Below are 19,483 nucleotides of genomic sequence, written 5' to 3' on the forward strand. Positions count from 1 at the left end.
CACAGCCATTCATTTGCATGTCGTCTATGGCTGCTTTTGTAATGTACAGGCAAAGTCAAGGAGCTGTGACAGAGACTGTATGGCCTGCCAAGCCTGAAATGTTTATTTTCTGGTGCTTCACATAAATTGGCCCCTGGCTTATAGGCTGGGCTATGGGAAACAATAGACCTGAAGTTAAATCTCCAGCTCGCTGCTTCCTTGCTGTGTGATCTCGGGAAACTAACTCAGCGTCTCTGAATCTCCTTTTACTAGTCATACTTCTGTGTTTGGGGTTTATACCAATGATCAGGAGGCTTGAGATGACCTGTGTGAGTGGCGTGTGAAGGGTGCTCAGTAAATGTGAGTGACTTGTCATTGTTTCATTTCTCACTGTCACGGACGTGCAGCCTTCTCCACTTTTGCTCTGTGGCTTCCTTTCTGGAACATTCCAGCATTTTTGCCTAAGATCCCTTCCTCTATTCCAACACCCCCGATGCAGATGGAGCACAGCTGCTTCTCAAGCCGCCTCAGAATGCCAGGCGGCAGGTGTGACACTCACCTCGGGCAAATGAACGGGGTGTCCGTGTGGATTGAGCGTGATCCTGTTTCATGATGCTGGAATATGATGGGGGTTCAGACAGGGCCTCGGGGCCTCCGGGGTTTGGGCAGGGCTGGTGGGCGAGTTAATAAGCCATGACAGTAACCGCAGTCCCAGAGCCTCTAGATTCTGGCCCTCTCTGGAGACTTCCCCTGGCACTCTGCAGTGAACTCCTGTTCCCTGAATCTCCGGGAGCTGTGTCTAGGAAGGTACATTAGAGAAACTGCCTAGCCAAGCAAAGCTTCAAGCCCTACTCCCTGAGCTGTTGGCCTGCTCAGCACGTCAGTGCAGTGTCCACCCCAGGACGTGGCTGGCTCACCAGCCCCACTAGTTCCCTCCTGGGACACACACTCAGCACCTCCACAGACTGGGGCTGGCTCCCCGGGCCTCGAGCCAGGGCAAGGGCAGACTGTCTTTCCTGACCTTGGAGGAGCTATTGACAGCTCAGCAACTCTCTCTCAGTCCAGGGGGCCTTGATCTTCCTCCCTAGCCACTGCGCTAGGGCTAAAGAGACTTGTGCTGTGTGCTGGTGTGGCAGTGTGGGTGACCCAAGGAACTTCCCAGTTTTTCTAGAACAGGGGTGCCCAGAAAGGGCGGGGCTGGGAAAGGTGTCCAGAGGGGTGAGCACAGCTCATTGGGAAACCCAGAGGGACTTCACGGAGGTGGTGCTGTTTGTAGTGGGGCTTAAACAGTGAGCAGGACTTGAGAAGAGGAGAGCAGAGGTCAGGAACTTAAAGTGATTAGCTTGTGTGTGATAGGTGATAAAAATGAATCATAACGGCATATAAAATATGAGGGGGGGAAGCTGGGATGTAAAATTGTATATACTTTAATAACTTGTACCTGAAAGATGCATACCTACTGTATCAGGTAAGGTCCGGCAGAAAACAACTAGCATATACAGAGAGTTGAAGTGAAGAAAGTTGACTCTAGAGGAACGACTTTGGTCAGGACCAGGACGACCAACCAGGGCCAGTGCAGCACCAGGGACAGTCAGCGATGAGTGTTAGGACTACCCATGAGCCCTGAAGAACAAGTGAAAGGAGAGGTGTTACTGGAGCCCAGGGGAGGGGCCCTTTGACAGCATCTGAATCCAAGCCAGGGAGCCCTGGAGAGAAATATCCTGTGCTTTTCCTCCTCCCGCCCTCTGACTCTTGCCCGGAGGCCTCCCATTGGCCGTGCCTACGTGGAAGTCAGAGGAAAGTAACGCTGTCCATCAAACTCATGTTCCAGAAGCAGAGTGGGGGAGGACAGGCTGTGGAGGGTGTGGATGAAGGCGACCAACAAGAGAGATTCTACTCCTTGGGTTAGTGTATTGAGAATACAGGTCGTTTTGCTGCTTGCCTTCTTTCCAGACTTTCAATGAAGTTTAGAAATTACTTTGATAAGTTCAAAGTCCTCGAGTCAAAAGGAGGTAACTGCTCGGAGCTCTGATGAGCGCCCTCCCGCAAAAGAACCCAGAGCAGCAGCTGCGTTTCGCCCAGCTGTCCCTGAGCCCTCGGCACAGGAGGGGCTGGCATCTGAGGCCTGAGGGGCAGAGGGCTGCTTTGAGCTGAGTCAGCACACCCAGGGCTGAGGCTGGCCTGGGTCAGGCTCCCAGGAAGGGGCCTCTGAGACATGTAGGAGGTTTGAGGGGGATGCCCACGGGAAGGAGTGAGGTAGAGGGGAAATGTGGCACAAAATGAAGTTGTAACAGAGGCCTCAGCCGAGCCCGTGGCAGGTTTGGAGCTGGGGCGGCCCTTCAGAGCTGTGCCAAACTGAAGCTACAAGGTTGGGCTGGCGGCTGGGTGTGGGCTGCCATGGACAGGGGTATGACCTTGAATGAGGCTGCCCCCTTTAGTCAGGGCACATCCAAGAGAGACACACAGCTGTGAGCTGTCAGTGGCCAACACTCCCGGCAGCTGGGACGATGGAAGTTGCCAGCACTGCACCACAGTGTCTATTATAGGGCCCTCGAGAATGAGGGAGTTGAGGCTAAAGGACCAGTCAGACCAGGGCATCGTCCAGCACGTGGCCCCCAAATCTGGCTGTGTAACTGACACCCCAGGGTGCTTTTATACAAACACAGGTTCCTGGCCTGCCTTCCCCTTCCCTCATGTCAGAGTCAGAATCTCTCTTTCGGGGCCTAGGAATCTGTATCTCCACAAAGCTCCAGGAAGATGAGATGCACGAGCAGGCTTAGGAGCTGCCGCTCTTAAAATCTCTGAGCCCAGAGTGGTTGGCGTTGGGGAGATCTCCTGGGCTGGGCAGTGTTTGCCGATCAGCTCTGCACGGTGCTGTGCCAGTGAGGGCCAGGCTGGGCACCGCCTGCACGCAGCTCCTCTCTTGCTGTGCAGGGATTGGGGGAAGGGCCCTCAAAGAGTTGCAGCTGGCGGCTCTTTAGGGGGTCACCGTACTGTTGCAGGTGGGGTGTCTGCATAGGCCTGGACATCCTGTCCCCTCAGCCGTTCCTCCGGTGACAAAGCGTGGGGACGGTGCTCGGAAAGCCAGGGAGCGATTGTGCGCCTGCCTGCTCTGATGCTCTCGGGTGGGAAGTCTCTAATAGCCCTCCTCTGTTTCAGTGTCAGAGATGCGCTTTGCATCTCGCTGACTTCCTGTAGAGGTTTGTGTTCATCATCTTAACTGGATAATATCCCCGTTTTATTAATATCCAAATATTTCTGTAAATATTGGTTTGGTCCCACGAGTCTGCTTCAATTAAAGTAGTAGGTGCGTTGTCACAGGAAAGCAATGAGCTCCTGGCGGCTAATTTAATTCCCCCACAGCCCAGTGCTACCTGACTTCACTGACGGCCAGCAGAGTGGTGAGCTCCTTGAAAAATGCCAGGCAAAGGGAAGGCGAGTGACGGGGGGGCCACAGGGGGTTATTGTGCATTTTCTAAGAAGGGGGCCTGGGCCTGATCCCACCTCCTTGGGATACCTCTGTGCGGGCTCTAGGGGTCCTAGCTGGACAGTGTGTGGACTCTCAGGACAGTCTCCAGTTAGCCAGGGGGCAGAGCACACGGCTGCGCAGGTTACAGGTGGGTCCCAGCCCTCGGCTTCATCCTCATCTTCAAAGCCAGCACTGCAGTTTCTTCAAACAATCCCCATCATCCCTGCTTCTTTGGTCAGATCTCCTTCTTGCACTCTGACTCTGCTGCCTCCTTCTCACCCCTATAAAGACCCCTGTGGTTGCTTTGGCCTCCTGGGTAATCCCGTAGTCTCCCCATCTGAAGATCCTTCACTTACTCCATCTAACAACTCCTCTTTGCCATGTAAAGTGATGCATCCCATGGATGAGGGCATGGGAATCATTTTTTTTGGGGGGGGGAGTGGGGGAGGGTCGTTATTCTATCACACTTAAGATTCTCTGGAACGTCTAAAACTGGAAGACTGGCTGATAGGAAGAGGGATTTGCCAGCCAGAGGGCCTTAGCTCCTGTGAGTCCCCTGTCCGTCCCCTGTCCCTCCCCCATGCAGGTGGCTTCAACATATTCCTGCCCTACAGTGTGGTCCGGGTAGGTGCCCCTGAAGGACAAGTGGCAGGCCAGGGAAGAGGGGCGGTGGCCTGCAGACTCTCCCCTCTCCCTCCGAGCGACCGCCATAATAGGGTGAAGACAGGGATGTCTCTCTCGGGCGGGTCCTGGGTTTGGGGGCTGGTCTGTCGCTGACTATCCTTTCCTGTTGGGGTCCCTCTTCGAAGCTGCCATGCAGACTGGCCAGAGGTCCACCAGCAGGTGGGAGCTATCCTCAGGACTTGACGTTGAGTGGCTGGACAGAGCTCAGGTCACAGGTCCTCACATCCCTGTGCCAGGGTGACAGGGGCAGGAAAATGTCCTCAAGGAACCTGCCCTCAGGCCCCATGGGCCCCCACAGGGGTGCCCACAGAGCACCTGCGCCAGTGGGCTGTGTTTTCGGGCCAAGGCACGCAGCCCTGTCCCCGGGCTTCTACCTCATTCGTACAAGCTCGGCTCAAGCCCCAGCATGAACTGGCCCTCGCTCAGCCTGTCTGCCCCTCTGCACCCCAGCCTAGGTGGATGCTGTGCACCCTCAGTGTACACTTGTTCCTTCTCTTATTCATCTCATAGTTTTGAGCACTTACTGCATTTCAGGAACAATGCTGTATCCTGGGAATCCAGCAAAATCCTTCCCTCAAGGGGCTGCTGTGTTAGTTGGGGAGGGGACATGACAGCTTCCGTTCTTGAGGTCAGCCTGAGAGCCAGTTCAAACTTGTGACCTGGACTCCCGAGCCCTCCAAGGAGGCCCAGGAGGCTGGCGGGCCTCCACCTGAGTCCTCTCACCTCACAACACTGCTGCTCTGGTCCTCTACTCGTCTTCCTACTGTTGGTAACTCTCGGGAAGAGAGAAAACCCACAGAGAAGTAGCTGGACACGTGGCTGTCCACCAGAGGGAAGCCAGGGTTCCCTTCAGGGAACCTCCCCTGTGATGGGAGGTGCGGCAGGCTAGGAAGCCAGGCCTCTCCGTGGGATCCTGATGGGGGCCAGCAAGCAGCCAGGTGTCAGCAGGCCCCAAGGTGTTCCTTTCCTGGCGCTGCTGTGATAGATCATCACAGACTGGTGGCCTAACACAACAGAAATTCATTCTCTTACAGTTCTGAGGGCCAGAGGTCCCAAAATCAAAGTGTTAGCAAGCCATCTTCCCTCCGAAGGCTCTCGGGGAGGTCCTTTCTGGGCCCCTCTAGCTTCTGGTGGGTCCACGAGTTCCTTGGCTTGTAGCCACCTCACTCTGCTCTCTGCCCCTGTCTTCACATGGCCTTCTCCCTCACGTCTCATGTCCCAAACCTCCCTCCTAATTTCTCTTGTTAGTACTCTTACTGCGTTTAGGGTCACCCAGGTAATCCAGGATGATCTCATCTTGAGACTCTTAAGTTGATAATATTGGCAAAAATTCTTTTTCCAAACAAGGTCACATTTACAGATTCCGATGGTTAGGACTTCCAGCATACCTTTTTTGGGGGGGGTCACCATTCACAACCTGCTGGGTCTGTAATGTGACCATCAGGTGTCACACACACGTGTGTGGTCTTCACATGGACACAGCTGCATCTCTGCCCACGGGTACTGCGCATGTGCAAGCAGCACTTACATGCGATAGATGTAATACATGTAATTTCTGTACTTGTTCTTTGTAAAAAATTTACTTCCATTAAACTTCGATTACAGGTTATTAAGAGCTCAGTGATGTATAGAAATCTGGAAACTGGATGGCTCCAGTAATCCAAAGGAACAGTTTCTTCAATGAACGCTCATCAGGTTTGAAAAGGTGGAAATATAAACACACAGATGTTTCTACGAGGAATTTAAATCCAAATCTTTGAAAAATTGCAGTGCTGCAGAGGGTTGCTTTAGCAACTATAAAATTCAAAAAGGCAGAGAAGAGGGCAGGTGGAACTTAGAAACACTTGTTCTTTTGGCACTGCAAGGACTGGTGGTGACAGAATCTCTTCTCAAGCATCCCGACTGATTCCACTTGTACTCCTCTCATGACAGGGAGCTCACGACCCACCAAAGCTAGCCTTCCCCATCCTCAGGAAATTCTTTCTGGCCTTGGGCCTAAGTCTGCTTCCCTGAACCATCTACTTGTCGTTCCTCCTCTTCCACGGGGGTACCCGGGACCAGGTCCCTCTCTCCCACGTGACAGCCCTTCCGTGTTTGAAGTCGGCCATCACTTTCTGCCTTGGCCTGCTCTTCCCCAGGCTAATTTTTTAATTAGCTTAAATTAATGGCGGTTCCTGGGGAACTCCAGCCCCAGTAAAAGTGACCTGAATTATTCAAAGATTTGAGCGTTTGAAATGCCTGTTTATCCTAATTAGCATTAAACGGCAGTGGTGCCCTCTGCCTCTAACCAGCCACATTTTAACATGTTCCATATTTTAATGGATTTTACTTGAATGAACTGTTTAATCAAGTGAAGACACATTTCATGAATGAATAGAAGTAAATCTATAATTATACGCTTTAGTCAGGTAAGAGGAGTGACATTTCAGCACCATCCAGGGCTATATATAGTGAGCGCATTTGAATGACAAAGTAGGTTACCTCGGCTTCCATAGGAGAGCTGGGAATTCGCTGTGCTCTCAAGTTCATTTCTTAACCTAATTAGAATTTTCAAAGAGTTGTACGTGCGTGTGGTGCAGCCCCGGTTCTCCCCATCTTTTCCTGGATCTCTGCCGTTCTGGATGATCCCGAGCTGGGCCGGTTGGCTTCCCCAGGGAAGGTGTCTGGGGAACTACTGGCCCCAGAGGCCATGTGTCCAGGGGTCCCCCGTACTGCCCACGGCCTCCCCTGTGCATTTCACCAGCTGTGCCAGCGCCTTGCCACTGGGCTGTGACAACCTGGTAACTCGCAGCTGTAATACCACTCTACCTCTTTCTTCCTCCTTTCTCATCTGGTCTCTTTCCTGCCCTTCTCCCTCCTTTCCTTCTCTCCATTTCCCCTTCTGACATGGCCAGGCCCTGCTCGTGGTGCTGGGGCAGGGGCCAAGGATCTGGGGGTTAAAGATGAGGCATAATTTTTGGAGGGGAGGGTCGAGGGCAGGGTGGGGCATGCAGGCTGTTAGAGGAAGATGGTGCCTTGGACCTGGAGAAGGTGAGGGTAGGTCACTTGAAGGGGGGCGCATTCAGGCAGGCTGGGAACCATCCGTGACCCTGGCAGTTCTGTTGCTTCTACCCCTGCAATCTGTGCTCCCCATTAGCTGCACATTGGAATCTCCTGGAGAGCTCTCAACATGCTAATGCCACCTCCTATCCCGGAGACCCTAATCGGGATAGGATGCTGCCAGAGCGCCAGGGTTTCTGTGTAACTTCCCCAGTGGTTCTGACATGCAGCCAGGAAGCGTCAGGTGGCTGCAGCCCCAACTGTCCTCTCAGCTGCATCCTCGTAAAGGACCCTGAGCCAGAGTTGTCCAGGCACGTCCCTCCCACACTCCTGACCATGCTCCCATCACATGGAAATTGTGTAGATGATATTTTCTTGTTTTAGGCCACTAAATGTTGGGGAATTTGTTAGTCATAGATGACTAATATAGATTATTAGTTACTCCAAACGTATCCTCAGGTGGGCCCCTTCTTGCCACCTCTACCGCCGTATCCTTACCCGGCCCCCAGAATCTCCCACCTGGAGGATTCTGTGGCCCCCGCACTGGCCATCCCCTCCCTTTGTGGCGTGTCCCTGGCCCCTCATTCATCATTTCACAGCAGCCCAAGCCATTGTTTTAAAACACAGGTCTCATCGTGCCTGAAACCTTCTAAGGGCTTCCCACCATGCACAGGCTCAAGACCAGAATCTCGTGTGAGTTACGAAGCCCTGGTGGTCTACCCCTGCCTCTTCTTCCCCATTTCATGCCAATGACTTGGCCCCTGCTCTGCTCTAATCCAGCCTGGTTCTTCTTCCACGTTCCCCACCAGCCCCTTCCCACTGCAGGACCTTGGTACACACCGCGGCTCAACCTGGAATCCTTCTCCCACCTCCCTCCTGGCCTGCATCTGACTTCTTCATGGCAGCTTCTCCCAGAAACATGCCCCCGAACTTGAGTGCCCTTGTCTTGGTGGGTACCAGGGTGGTCATCTGATTAATGTCTCTCACTCCCACTAGATAGAGACCCAAGATAGTGACTGGTTTTGCTCATCAATCAGAGAGCTTCATTACCACCTCACATGGTGCCTAGAACAGAGGATGTGTCAATATCATGAATGAATGAATGAATGAGTGAATGAGTGCATGAATGAATCAAAGAGAGACTGGTGAGAGAAAACAGCATCCCATTCCGGAATGACTAGGCACTAGGTAGCTGTCCAGAAAGGGACTCCATGCCAGCAGCCAGGCAGTGCCTGGGCATGAGATGGAATTCCAGCCCAGGGAATGAAGCAGGAGCCCAGCCTGAGGGCTTGGGGTCTAAGAAGGCTCCCTGACAGGCTGACCAGGGGTGAGCCCCCAGGCTCTTGGCCTTAGACTTTTTACATTACCTTGCAGAAGGATGGGGGGTGTCCAGGACTGAGGTGGGAGATCTGTAGGGGCAGGGAGGTCATTGGACCATCTGTGGGCAGGAGAAAGTAGCAGGGGCACAGGGGCCTGGCTGAATGTGCAGAGACGGCCCTGTGATCCTAAAGCAGGGACGGCATGTGGGGAGAGAACAGACTGATGCACAGGGTGTTTATTCAGAGTGGGGCACCTCGTGAAGGTATTTCATAAGCCCAGTCACTGGGTGATTTCTGAGAGTCAGCGTGCCCAGCATCATCCGGGCAGCTGATGTGTGTTTAGTGGACAGATGCAGGCTCCAGAGCAAGGAGGGGGCCTTGCAGGTGGATGGGCATAGTGGCCTGCTCAGAGCTGGTGACAAGCCTCCCTGATGGAACAAGGTGGACCTGCATTTAACATGGGTCACATGGACTGAGTGATGCTAAGTCAGAAAGTTCTTCTGAATAATCTATTCCTTTCCCAACTGCACTGGTTTCCCATCTTTCCCTCTCATCTCCTTTTCCTTCTGCAACCTGCTCACTTCCCCCCTAGATCTCACGGGATGGCTAAAAACCAGCTGTGTGTGCTTGATGCCGAGCATGTGCGTGGAAGCGGTGTGCTCAGTCGCTTTCTTGGAGTGACGAGTCCCCATCACCCCTTTTCCCATGGCCCTGTGAACCAGCTGAGGGGGAAGTTGCGTGCAGATCCACAGGGGCTGCCATACAGATGGCTGACCTGACCTGACAGCGTTTGCTCCCTGCTCACCCCGAGCAGCACTGCCCCCACAGTTCTGGGTTTTCCTGCAGACCCCACAATTCCTCCTGGCTCTTGACATCTTTTAGGACGTTGGATTTCCCTAAAGTTTGAAGACTGAGTTCAATTGTCAAAATCCTCAAATTTGGATCTTTGACTCTGACTGCTGCAGGGGACACCTGTGGGGTCATTGGTGTCACCCCCTGTGACCTTTGCACTCTGCAACCCCCCATGCCCATGGCTCCCTACAGGGCCCTTGGTTCCTGCCCGAGCCACTCCTCCCTCCTCTTTGCCACTGAACCTGCTAAACACAACCAGACCCCAACCCAGATCTGCAGGTCTGGCCTGAGATGGACAGACCAGAGGGCAGCCTCTTTGTTGGCTGGACAGACCAGAGGGCAGCTTTGTAAATGTGCTTCCCATTCCAACTCACCGTCTGGGCAGTTCCCTCACAGTTAGCGCATTCTGGTCTCCTGATCAAGGGAGGAATTATGCAAGCCGTTAAAAACATCCGTCTCCTACCATTATCGATGGTGTGCCGAAAGCTATCCCCTTTCCTGGAGGACAGGGAGTCTCACCCGTGATTGCCCATCAGAATCGCCGACAGGGCAGATGGAAGCACTGAGGGCTGCCCCGCCTCCCGCCCAGAGGGTCTGATTCAGCAGACCTCCAGTGGAGCTTCAGAATTTGAATTTCTAACAAGCATTTCTGAGGCTGATGTACTACTGGTCCAGGGAGCCACACTTTGGGGATATGACTTTGTATTTATAGTCCATTATCAATTCTTTTTTTTTTTTGACAGTTTTAAAAGTACCATATACGTGAGGCAGGTATGAGGGGATTAAAGAGTAATGGGAAAAATACAAAAAGGAGTAAATAAATAAAAAAAGATTTAAAATGTACCATTTACATTTGATATTATTTTATATTCATTTCAGGTGTATAACATAGTGGTTAGACAATCACACACTTTACAAAGTGTTCCTCTGACATTTCCGGCACCCTCCTGGCACCGTCCGATTACAGCGGTACTACTGACTGTATTCCCAGTGTGGTACTTTGCATCCCCACGACTGTTCTGTGACTGCCAGTCTGTGCTTCTCAGTCCCTTCACCTTTTTCACCCTTTTTGCCGTTCCCTCTGGCAACCATCAGTCTGTTCTCTGTATCTGTGAATCTCTTTCTGTCTTGTTCACTTATAAGGTTGTTTAGATTCTACATATAAGTGAGATCATATGGTACTTGTCTTTCTCTGACTGACTTATTTCACTTAGCATAGTACCCTCTAGGTTCACCCATGCTGTTGCAAATGGTAAGACTTCATTCTTTTTATGGCTGAGTAATAGTCCATCATATATATTGTACCACAGCTTTTTTATCCACTTGTCTTCTGATGGACACTTAGGTTACTTCCATGGCTTGGCTGTTGTAAATAACTCTGCAATGATCATACGGGCGCATCTGTTCTTTCAAATTAGTGTTTTGGGTTACTTCAGATAAAATAACCCACAACATTTATCTTTCGGTTATTTAAAAATACCATTTATTACTGGTTTCCTCCATTGGCTTTCCTTAAAAAGTCCATTAGAATAAATACTTGAGCTGGACACAGACTTCTTGGTGCTGAACTGAGGGGCAGTGAGTCGCTGATTGCACCAGCCATCTGTTCTGACCTGTGGGCTCATCAGGCCTCTGGAACCATCCCCACCTGGCAGGGTCCAAAAGCCTCAGCCCGGAGCACGAGAGGAGCGCTGGGCTGGGAGTCCCAACACAGCTTCCTCCTTTGTGAATTAGGGGCAGAATGAGAAGACCTCTGGGGTGTTCTGGTGTTGTTAGTTTTGAGTTCTGACCACCTGTTAAATATTTTATCCGCCATAATTACACACAGCTTTTAAGCACACCCTTACACAGAGACAGGTGCCGCAAGCCACTGGCTGCCTTGCTGCCTTGCCTCGCTCCTGGACATGATCATTCCAGAGTTCTGGCATTATGAAGAACTTGAGAGTTTGCAAGGCTACCTTTTTAGTATTTATGCTAGGCCCTGAAACACCTCTGTGAGCTACACACTGGACTGCTCCCATTTCAGAGGTGGAAAGACTGAGACTTGAGGGCCGGGGGAGTGGCTTTTTACTTGGGTGGCAGAAAGTGGAGAGTGGGGACAGACCGCGCCGGCCCAGCAGTGTTGCAGGCCAGGCTGCACGGCCCTCCGGCAGGCGGTTCGCCCGTTTTCTGTGTTTAATCGTGGTTGGTATACTACGCCGCCATGACACACAAAGCAGATCCTGGGCCCCGCTGCATCCTGGGATAAGGTGAGGCAGCAGAAGTAAACTGGAATGACCAAGTCTACTTTGTTTTTAAAGATTTTGTTCGTTTTTTTCAGACGAGATTGGGCGCATTCAGGGTGGTATGGCCGTACACTGTTTGTTTTCAGAGAGAGGGAAGGGAAGGAGAGAAAAACATTGATATGTGCGAGAAACATCGATCGGTTGCCTCCCGCTGACCCCCAGTGGGGCACCTGGCCCACAACCCAGGCCGGTGCCCCGATCAGGAACCAAACCCGTGACCTCTTGGTTTGCAGGCCAGTGCTCAGTCCCCGGAGCCACACCAGCCAGGGCACCCAACTCAATGTTTTTGTTTTTTTTTAATACTAGTTCCGAATTTTCCATCAAAACAGAAGTAAAAACTAAGGATGGATAAGCTTTGCCCTGACTGCGGCAGTTTCTTGGTACAAAACGTTTATCACAAAGTCTTTCAAGCACTCAGAAAAGCACAGAATAACAACTGCCCATGGTGTGCTACCCAGGGTTTAAAATGCCCATTTTGTGTCAATTTCTTTTAAAGAAATAAAATACAGCAGGTCTCACTGAAGCCCCTTTGTTCTCCTTCCACAGTGGTGGCTTCCCCGGACCATCCTGTGATACTCAAAATAAAAAAGAAATATTGTAACTGATCTTCCTCACAAGAGCCAAATTATTCAAAACATTTTGACACACACATTGGAAGAATCTACCAAGTTTTGAAGCAGGAAGTGCTTTTTTATTGTGGTAAAATATACATAACATAAAATTCCCCATGTGAAGCATTTTCAGTGTGTAGTTCAGTGGTGTCAAGGACAGTCATGCCGTCCGTCCAGCACCACCTGCCCTCTCCTGACGAATTTTTTCATGATTTCGAACAGAAACAGTACCCATTAAACAGTAACCCCCCAGCCCTCCCTCCACAGCCCCTAACTGCTGCTGTTCTACTTCCTCTCTTGAATTTGGCTTCTCTAGGTACCTCATATAAGGGGAATAATGTTTGTCTTTTTGTGCCAGGCTTGTTTTACTTAGTATAATGTCTTCGAGGGTCATCCACGCTGTGGCAGGTGTCAGAATTTCCTTCCTCTTTATGGCTGAAGAATACTCCATTGTATGTGTGGACCACAGTGGGTTTATGCATCCATCCATCAATGGACACCTGAGCTGCTTCCACCTTTTGGATATTGTTTGCGATGCTGTTGTGAACACAGGAGTACAAATGTCTCTTCAGGTCCCTGCTTTAGTTCTTTTGGGTCTACGCCCTCAAGTTCAGTTGCTGGGTCAGAGAGAAATTCTAGGTTTCACTTTTGAGGAACTGCCCTACTGTTTTCCGAAGCAGCTGCTCCAGTTTACATCCCCACCATCAGCGCTCACTCAGGATTCCCATCTCTCTGTGCTCACAGCAACACTTTGTGTTTTCAATACTAACCATTCCAACGGGCATGAGCAAGAAGTGCTCTTAAGGATTATCTTGTCTGAAAGAGGAAGAAACTAAAGACTTGAGAGGCAGAGGGTTACACAAAGAGGCCGAGGCCACAAGCAAGTCAGTGATGGGGCGGGACCTGGACCCTGGGCCCCCGCAGCCGTCATCCAGGTCTTTCTGCTGCAACTCACAACTCGGTTTCCATTGCTTTGTGACAGAGGGCGCGTGCACACCCCCAGCCATGGGCCGCCCACAGACTTCCCATTTACGTGGCTTGGTCTTTACTTTGTTTCTTTTTAAATTCAAAATAGTATCAATATTTTAAAATGTTGGGGGAATCTTATATTTAAAAAATCTGCATTTCTGATTTCTCCCCCCAGAGTCAGGAAGTTTGGTGACTCTGGACTGGCACTGCGGCGTGGCGGGACTGGAGCTGCCACCTTGGGCAGGGCGTGTGGTTGCCCGGTTGCCGCAGTCCCTACCGCTCTGTACTGTCTTTCTACAAAAACGGTTTCACTGCTGGCTGGTCTCGGTGAACTCCGGAGTGTACAGCCCTCTGCTTTCCCCGCACACTGGCGTCAGTCAGTCTGTGCGTCAGCAGACATGCAGGTGTGTCTAACACCACAGGCTGGTTCCATATCCGCTTAACACTTTCCTCTAGTCTGCATCATGTCTCTTTGAATGTCTTGGCTATTCTTTTGCCTTATAAGTAAAGCAAGATTATGAATAATTAATACAAAACATAAATATTGCCCTGGCCATGCAGCTCAGCTGGTTGGAGTGTTGTTGCTCATGCCGAAAGGTTGCGGGTTCCATTCCTGGTCAGGACACAAACCTAGGTGGCAGGTTCAATACCCAGTCAGGGCACATATGGGAGGCAGCCAATCGATGTTTCTCTGATACACCAATGTTGCTCTCTGTCCCTTCCTTTCTCTTTAGCAGTAAGCATGTCCTCAGGTGAGGATTAGAAAAACAAAATATAAATACCGTGGAGATGTCTTTGTGTAATAGTCTGATTTGGAGACAGTGTGACTCTGGAGAAACACCAGAGAAAACGTCCAGGGGCTCGGATGCTCATCTTGATTCTCCCGGGCAGTTCCTGGGCAACGCCAGCGAGCCCCTTCCCTGCCTGGCCTCCTCGTGCCCACGTGCCGGGTGCGGCGTGGGCTCAGGGGGCCTCCGGGGCTCCACAGGATGCTCCATTTTCTAATGAAGATAAAAGCCACTCCTTTCCCATGTTGGCGGAGAAAACCACCTCACCCGTCTGAGCCAGGACGATGTCTCCGAACCAGCCCTTCCTGTGGCCACCAGCACACCCACTCTCTCCCTTTTCTCTGCTGACAGGTGAGGAATGACCTGACCGGGGTGCTGTACGGTGAGGACATCGAGATTTCAGACACCGAGAGCTTCTCCAATGACCCCTGCACCAGTGTCAAGAAGCTTAAGGTAGGCGCAGCTGGCTGTGGCCTGAAGGACAGACCGACACCACGCTCCTGGGGTTCCCCAGCCCCCTGACCGTGAAGGGGCCTCAAGTTCAGGCTGCTTCATTTCATCCTGGGCACCTCAGACATGGGAGAGGCTCCCTGGAGCTGGCTTCCCTTGGCTTTCCTTTTGGCTGTTGTCCAGCCCTGGCCAAAGGTCTGAGGGCCAGCTGCATGGCCATGTAAAGCTTACCAATGACTGTCTGTCTGTCACCCCAGCCCGAGGGGCCAGCAGGGCACAAGTTAGCATCATCTCCAACATGGAGAGTCTCAGAGAGGGGACCTGTCTTGCCCAAAACCACATCAAGGAAGTATATGGTTGGGATGAAAGCCCAGGCTCCCAACCCACTCACTGACGCTCACTCCAGTAACAGAAAGGGTCAGCCACAAGTTTGCCCAGTCCTAAGTGGGCTCTGTCATTGGTCCATTCACTCCACAAACTCTCTCAAATACCTTGTTTGAGGTATTCGAGACCCTCTCCTGGGCACACAGTTACCATCAGGCCTACCCTTGACTTCAGGTGGCTCGCTGCTGGTGAGGATGGCAGACACCGTTCAGGGGAATCAGGAACAGAGGGGCCAGGCGACAAGGGAGGAAGCGACTGGCCCCCCCCCCCAGGGAGAGAATTCCTATGGGGCTCCAGAGGAGGGACATTTGAGCTGGCCACGGGGGATGAGCAGGATGGGGACCTGCAGGAGCCCAGCAGGGAAGGAGGGCTGAAGGCAGAGAGCAGGACAGCCCTGCTACCCTCCTGCCCTTCTCTCCTGGGCAGGTCCCAGGTTACACTAGTCAGAGCAGGTGGCAGGTCACGGCTCTCATCTTTCAAAGTCTCAGTTCACAGATGGAGAGACAGAGACTGAGAGGTGAGGAGCAAGGGAAGCAGTTGTTTGACCCTGCTCTGGAGCAGGCCCTGCACCTGCACAGGACATTCAGCCCCGGGGGGCCTCTGCAGATGAGAAACAGTAGCTGGGGAGGCCTGCTGGCTGCGCAGGCGTCGGGGCCAGGTCTGCCCACGCTCTTCTTCCCCGGGAGGCTGTGTGGGGCCTGAGGACCCCGAGGGGTGATGCGCCCGCTCTGCAGGGAGCGAGCACCTGGGGTGGGGCTGGTGGCAGGGGCCCAGTGCCGAACTGACATTCTCCTGCCACACACAGCGTCTCCCCAGCGTGCGCACTTGAAATAGCTTCCTGCGCCTCAGAGGCCCTGCAGAGTTCTGCGGGCTTTAAAGTTTAAAGAACCTTTGTGTAGAGAGCAGAAGCACTAGTTGAAAGTCTACAGGAAATTGGGGATGGAACTGGGTGTTCTGCTCATCAGCCAACCAACTCAGACAGAAGCAGGAGTGACATTAATGGTGATGAAAATAGCAGCTGACCTTTCCACTGCACCAACCAAGGGCCAGGTCCCCCTGACTGCCACTTGCTCATTTCATCCTCCCTGGAGCCTTGGACAGAGGGGATCTGTATCCCCATTTCACAAATGGGGAACTGGAGGCTCAAAGAGGTGAAGGAACTCAACCCAAGTCACCCAGCTAGAAAGGAAGGTTGGAATTCAAACCTGAATCTGGGCAACACCAGGGCCCAGCGCTCTCCCCAACCCCACATAGCTGCTGCTCTGAGGAAAGATTCCAGAGTCACCTAAGCAGGGCAGGGAAGAGCCAAGGACAGCAGGCACAGTTGGTTGGCAGAGTCCCTTCCATGCAGAGCATCCTTTCCCTGGAAGCTGCGAAGCTCCTCCTCACACTTTGTTCTCCTTGGTGCTAAGTGGTCCCCTTTTCCCAAACTTTCCCTTCTCTAACTGCTTCATTTAAAATTTATTTCGCACCCTGGCTGGTGTGGCTCAGTGGATTGAGTGCCAGCCTGTGAACTGGTGGGGTGGGTGTTGCTAGTTTGATTCCCAAACAGGGCATTAACCAGGGCTGCGGGCCAGGTCCCCAGTTGGAGACAACCAACTGATGTTTCTCCCCTTCTCCCTATGTCTAAAAATAAATAAATAAAATCTTTCTTAAAAGATAAAAAATCTGAAATCTCTTCCCCTCTCACTCTTATCCCTCCTTTCTGCTCATTTCTTTTTCCATTTCACTGGTGGGCCTCTGTATTAATTTGGGGGGGGTATGCCTTAACAAAGTGCCACAACTGGGGTGGCTTGAAACGACAGAAATTTATTCTCTCCCATTCTGGAAACTAGAAGTCCAAGGTCAAGGCCACGCTCTCTGGAAGACTCTGGGGTTCCCCTTTGCCTTTCTCTGAGCTCCGGGTGTTGCTGGCAATCCTCGGTGTTCCCTGGCTGCAGTCTCTGCCTCTGGCGATGTTTTCCGTCTTCCTCTTCACACTGTCTTTGTATTAGGACTTGAATCATCTTGTATTAAGAGCCCACCCTACTCTACTAAGACCTTGTCCTAGCTAATGGCGCCTGTAATGACCCTGTTTGGAATGAGGTCACATTCTGAAGTATCGGGGGTTAGGATTTTAACAGTTCTTTGGGGAAACAACTCCACCATCAGTGTCCGACCCACATTTCATTTCACCCAGTTGTTCCATCCTCTCCGTCCCCCACTGGGGTGTGAGCTCTAGGGGCCAGCGGCTTCTCTCTGTCGTGGTCACAGTTTTAATCCCCCACCCATCACCTAGAGCCAAATCTAATGTGCTTAGTAAGTCTGTTGGCTATGTATTAGTAAAATGCCAAGTCTGGGGCAGACAAAGCAAGCAGAAGACAGCAATAAAATACTCAAGAACAAAGAGACGTAACTTCTGGAAAGCCCTGAGAAAAAGCAAATCTGTGGTTTACTGTGGGATAAGATAGAGAAGGGAGGTATGGAGGATAAGAAAGAAAACTATATAGCAAATTATAGAATTGAAATCTGCGTGGGAGGTAGCGGAGAGCAGAGTTAATGCCAAGGAAAATAAAAATCAATAATACAGAGTACAAGATTCAGAGGAAATGGTCAAAGAAATCAATTCAATGAGAGGAAAGGTACCAGTTAGGGATGCTGGAAAAGGGAGGTCCTAAGGGAAAATCAGGACCAAATGAAACAGAAGCAAAATAAAAATGAGAAGTAGGCACCCAGTATCAGCAGTCATACCCAGCACCCAGATCTTGGTGTCTAATATCATTCTCAAGGAAGAGCAACCAGGTTCCTTGAAGAAATGGCTGACTGTAGGGATGAGACAGGAAGTAGACCCCGGAACACCTTGTAGTGCCAGAAACCAGGAGTGCTCGGGACTCCACCACACAGGCGGGGTGGCCCAGAGGGGTGCAGCCGCCATCAGAAGGAGCTCTCAGTGCCACAGCTGGGACATGTGAGCAACAAAATAAAAGCAGTGTTGGAAGTATAAAATAAATATCCATGAGTCTATATTGATATGAACGACTGAATAAGTAAATGGGAGAGAATAGACAAATCTCCTATGCCGAAGAATTCCTGATAATTCATGCAGATATTTCACATTCAGGGAGGTGGAGTAGACCACCCACTTGTTCAGTGGCTTCCCTCTGAAGAGCACGGCATGCAGCAGTAGGGGGAGGGGTAACTGTAATAGAAAACCTGAGAGACACGGCCTCAGACAGGTGGTCAAGGTCAGCAGCAGTAGCGATAAGTCCTGTTGATAGGAGGTACCCTTTAAATGATGTGAGGAAAGGGTGTTTTACCTCCATGGTCTTCCTTGCCAAAGTCCATAACCCCAGTCTAGCCATGAGAAAAACACCAGGCAAATTCTCTTTGAAGGCCATTCAACAAAATCCTTGACCAATACCTCAACACGGTCCACGACTCTGAAAATAAGGAATGTCTGCACCCAAGGGGCCTCTGGAGACGTGGCAGCTCATTGAATGCGGTGTCCTAGATGAAGTTCAGGGGTAGGAAAGAGCGTTAGAGGAAGGCACTCAAGAGGTCTGAATAAAGCGTGTGCTTTAGCTAATAATAGTCAACGTCAACTCATTAATTGTAATGCACCACCCTAGCACAAGATGTTAATAATAGGGGGAACTGTGTGAGGGACATATGGAACTTTCTGTACTATCTGTGATTTTTCTGTGAATCTGAAACTATTTTCAAATAAGAAATTTATTTTTAAAAAATTGGAGACAAACTTAAATGTGCCCAAGAGACCTACTAGATTGGAACGTACAAAACCCGATCTTCAACCGTGAGGGAACTACAAAATCAACAGGTCAAAAGGCAACATGCAGACTAGCCGGCCTTCCCGTGTGCTAGTGGGAGTGGTGAACAGGGCATCGTATATAGACATCTTTAGGCAAAAGTTTTGAGATACAAACATAAAAGGGAAAATCTACAAGTATCTAGGCCAGAAAAGAGCGTATTTTCCACAAAGGTGCAAAATCCAGGCCACCTCCACTCCTCCACGGCATCCAGTCCCCGGAACAGTGGAGCCGCAGGGAGACCTTCGGCCACGTGTGAGGTTCACGCGAGGCACGTGCCAGGTGCCCTTCTAGAAGGTAATCCTTGGAGTCTTATGTCAGCCTTCTAGATCCAGGGCAAACCATGACAGAACCTGCCGTGGCTCAGCAGGAGCTGCCAGAACCCGTGGAAAAAGAGCTAAGTTTAAGTGATTGTTATAAAAATGTATATACATGCAAAAATCCATTTGGAAAGCAAGCATACATGTACATATAATGGGAAAATAGATACTGTAGTAATAATAATTGAATATGAAAATCTAATTCCATTCTGTTCCATTCCATTCCATTCCATTCTGTTAATTCCATTAACAGAGCCAAAAGTGGGTGTGTTAAAAAAAACCACGGGCCCTGGCTGGTGTGGCTCAGTTGGTTGGAGTATCGTCCTGTAACCAGAAGGTTTCAGGTTTGATTCCTGGTCAGGGCGCATTCCTAGGTTGCAGGTTCAATCCCTGGTCCAGGTACGTATGATTCCCTTTTCTGGGAGTGTGCTGGAGGCAACCAACCAATGCTTCTCTCTTGCATCAATTTTTCTCTTTTTTCCTTCTTCTCTCTCTAAAAGCAATGAAAAAATGTTATTGGGTAAGGAT

General features: G+C 51.0%; 1 protein-coding gene across 1 annotated transcript in view; it reads left to right on the forward strand.

Annotated features, from left to right (window-relative positions):
• Positions 1–19,483, forward strand: part of GABBR2 (gamma-aminobutyric acid type B receptor subunit 2) — a 329,685-nt gene that overhangs the window by 151,528 nt on the left and 158,674 nt on the right. Inside the window, exon 4 of the mRNA XM_053656129.1 lies at positions 14,347–14,448. Coding sequence (XP_053512104.1) covers positions 14,347–14,448 — 102 coding nt within the window. The remainder of the gene's footprint in view (positions 1–14,346; positions 14,449–19,483) is intronic.

This window comes from Artibeus jamaicensis, unplaced genomic scaffold, assembly GCF_021234435.1.
Source record: "Artibeus jamaicensis isolate MK-2021 breed Jamaican fruit bat unplaced genomic scaffold, CSHL_Jam_final scaffold_1964, whole genome shotgun sequence".
In the NCBI taxonomy this organism is placed as follows: domain Eukaryota; kingdom Metazoa; phylum Chordata; class Mammalia; order Chiroptera; family Phyllostomidae; genus Artibeus; species Artibeus jamaicensis.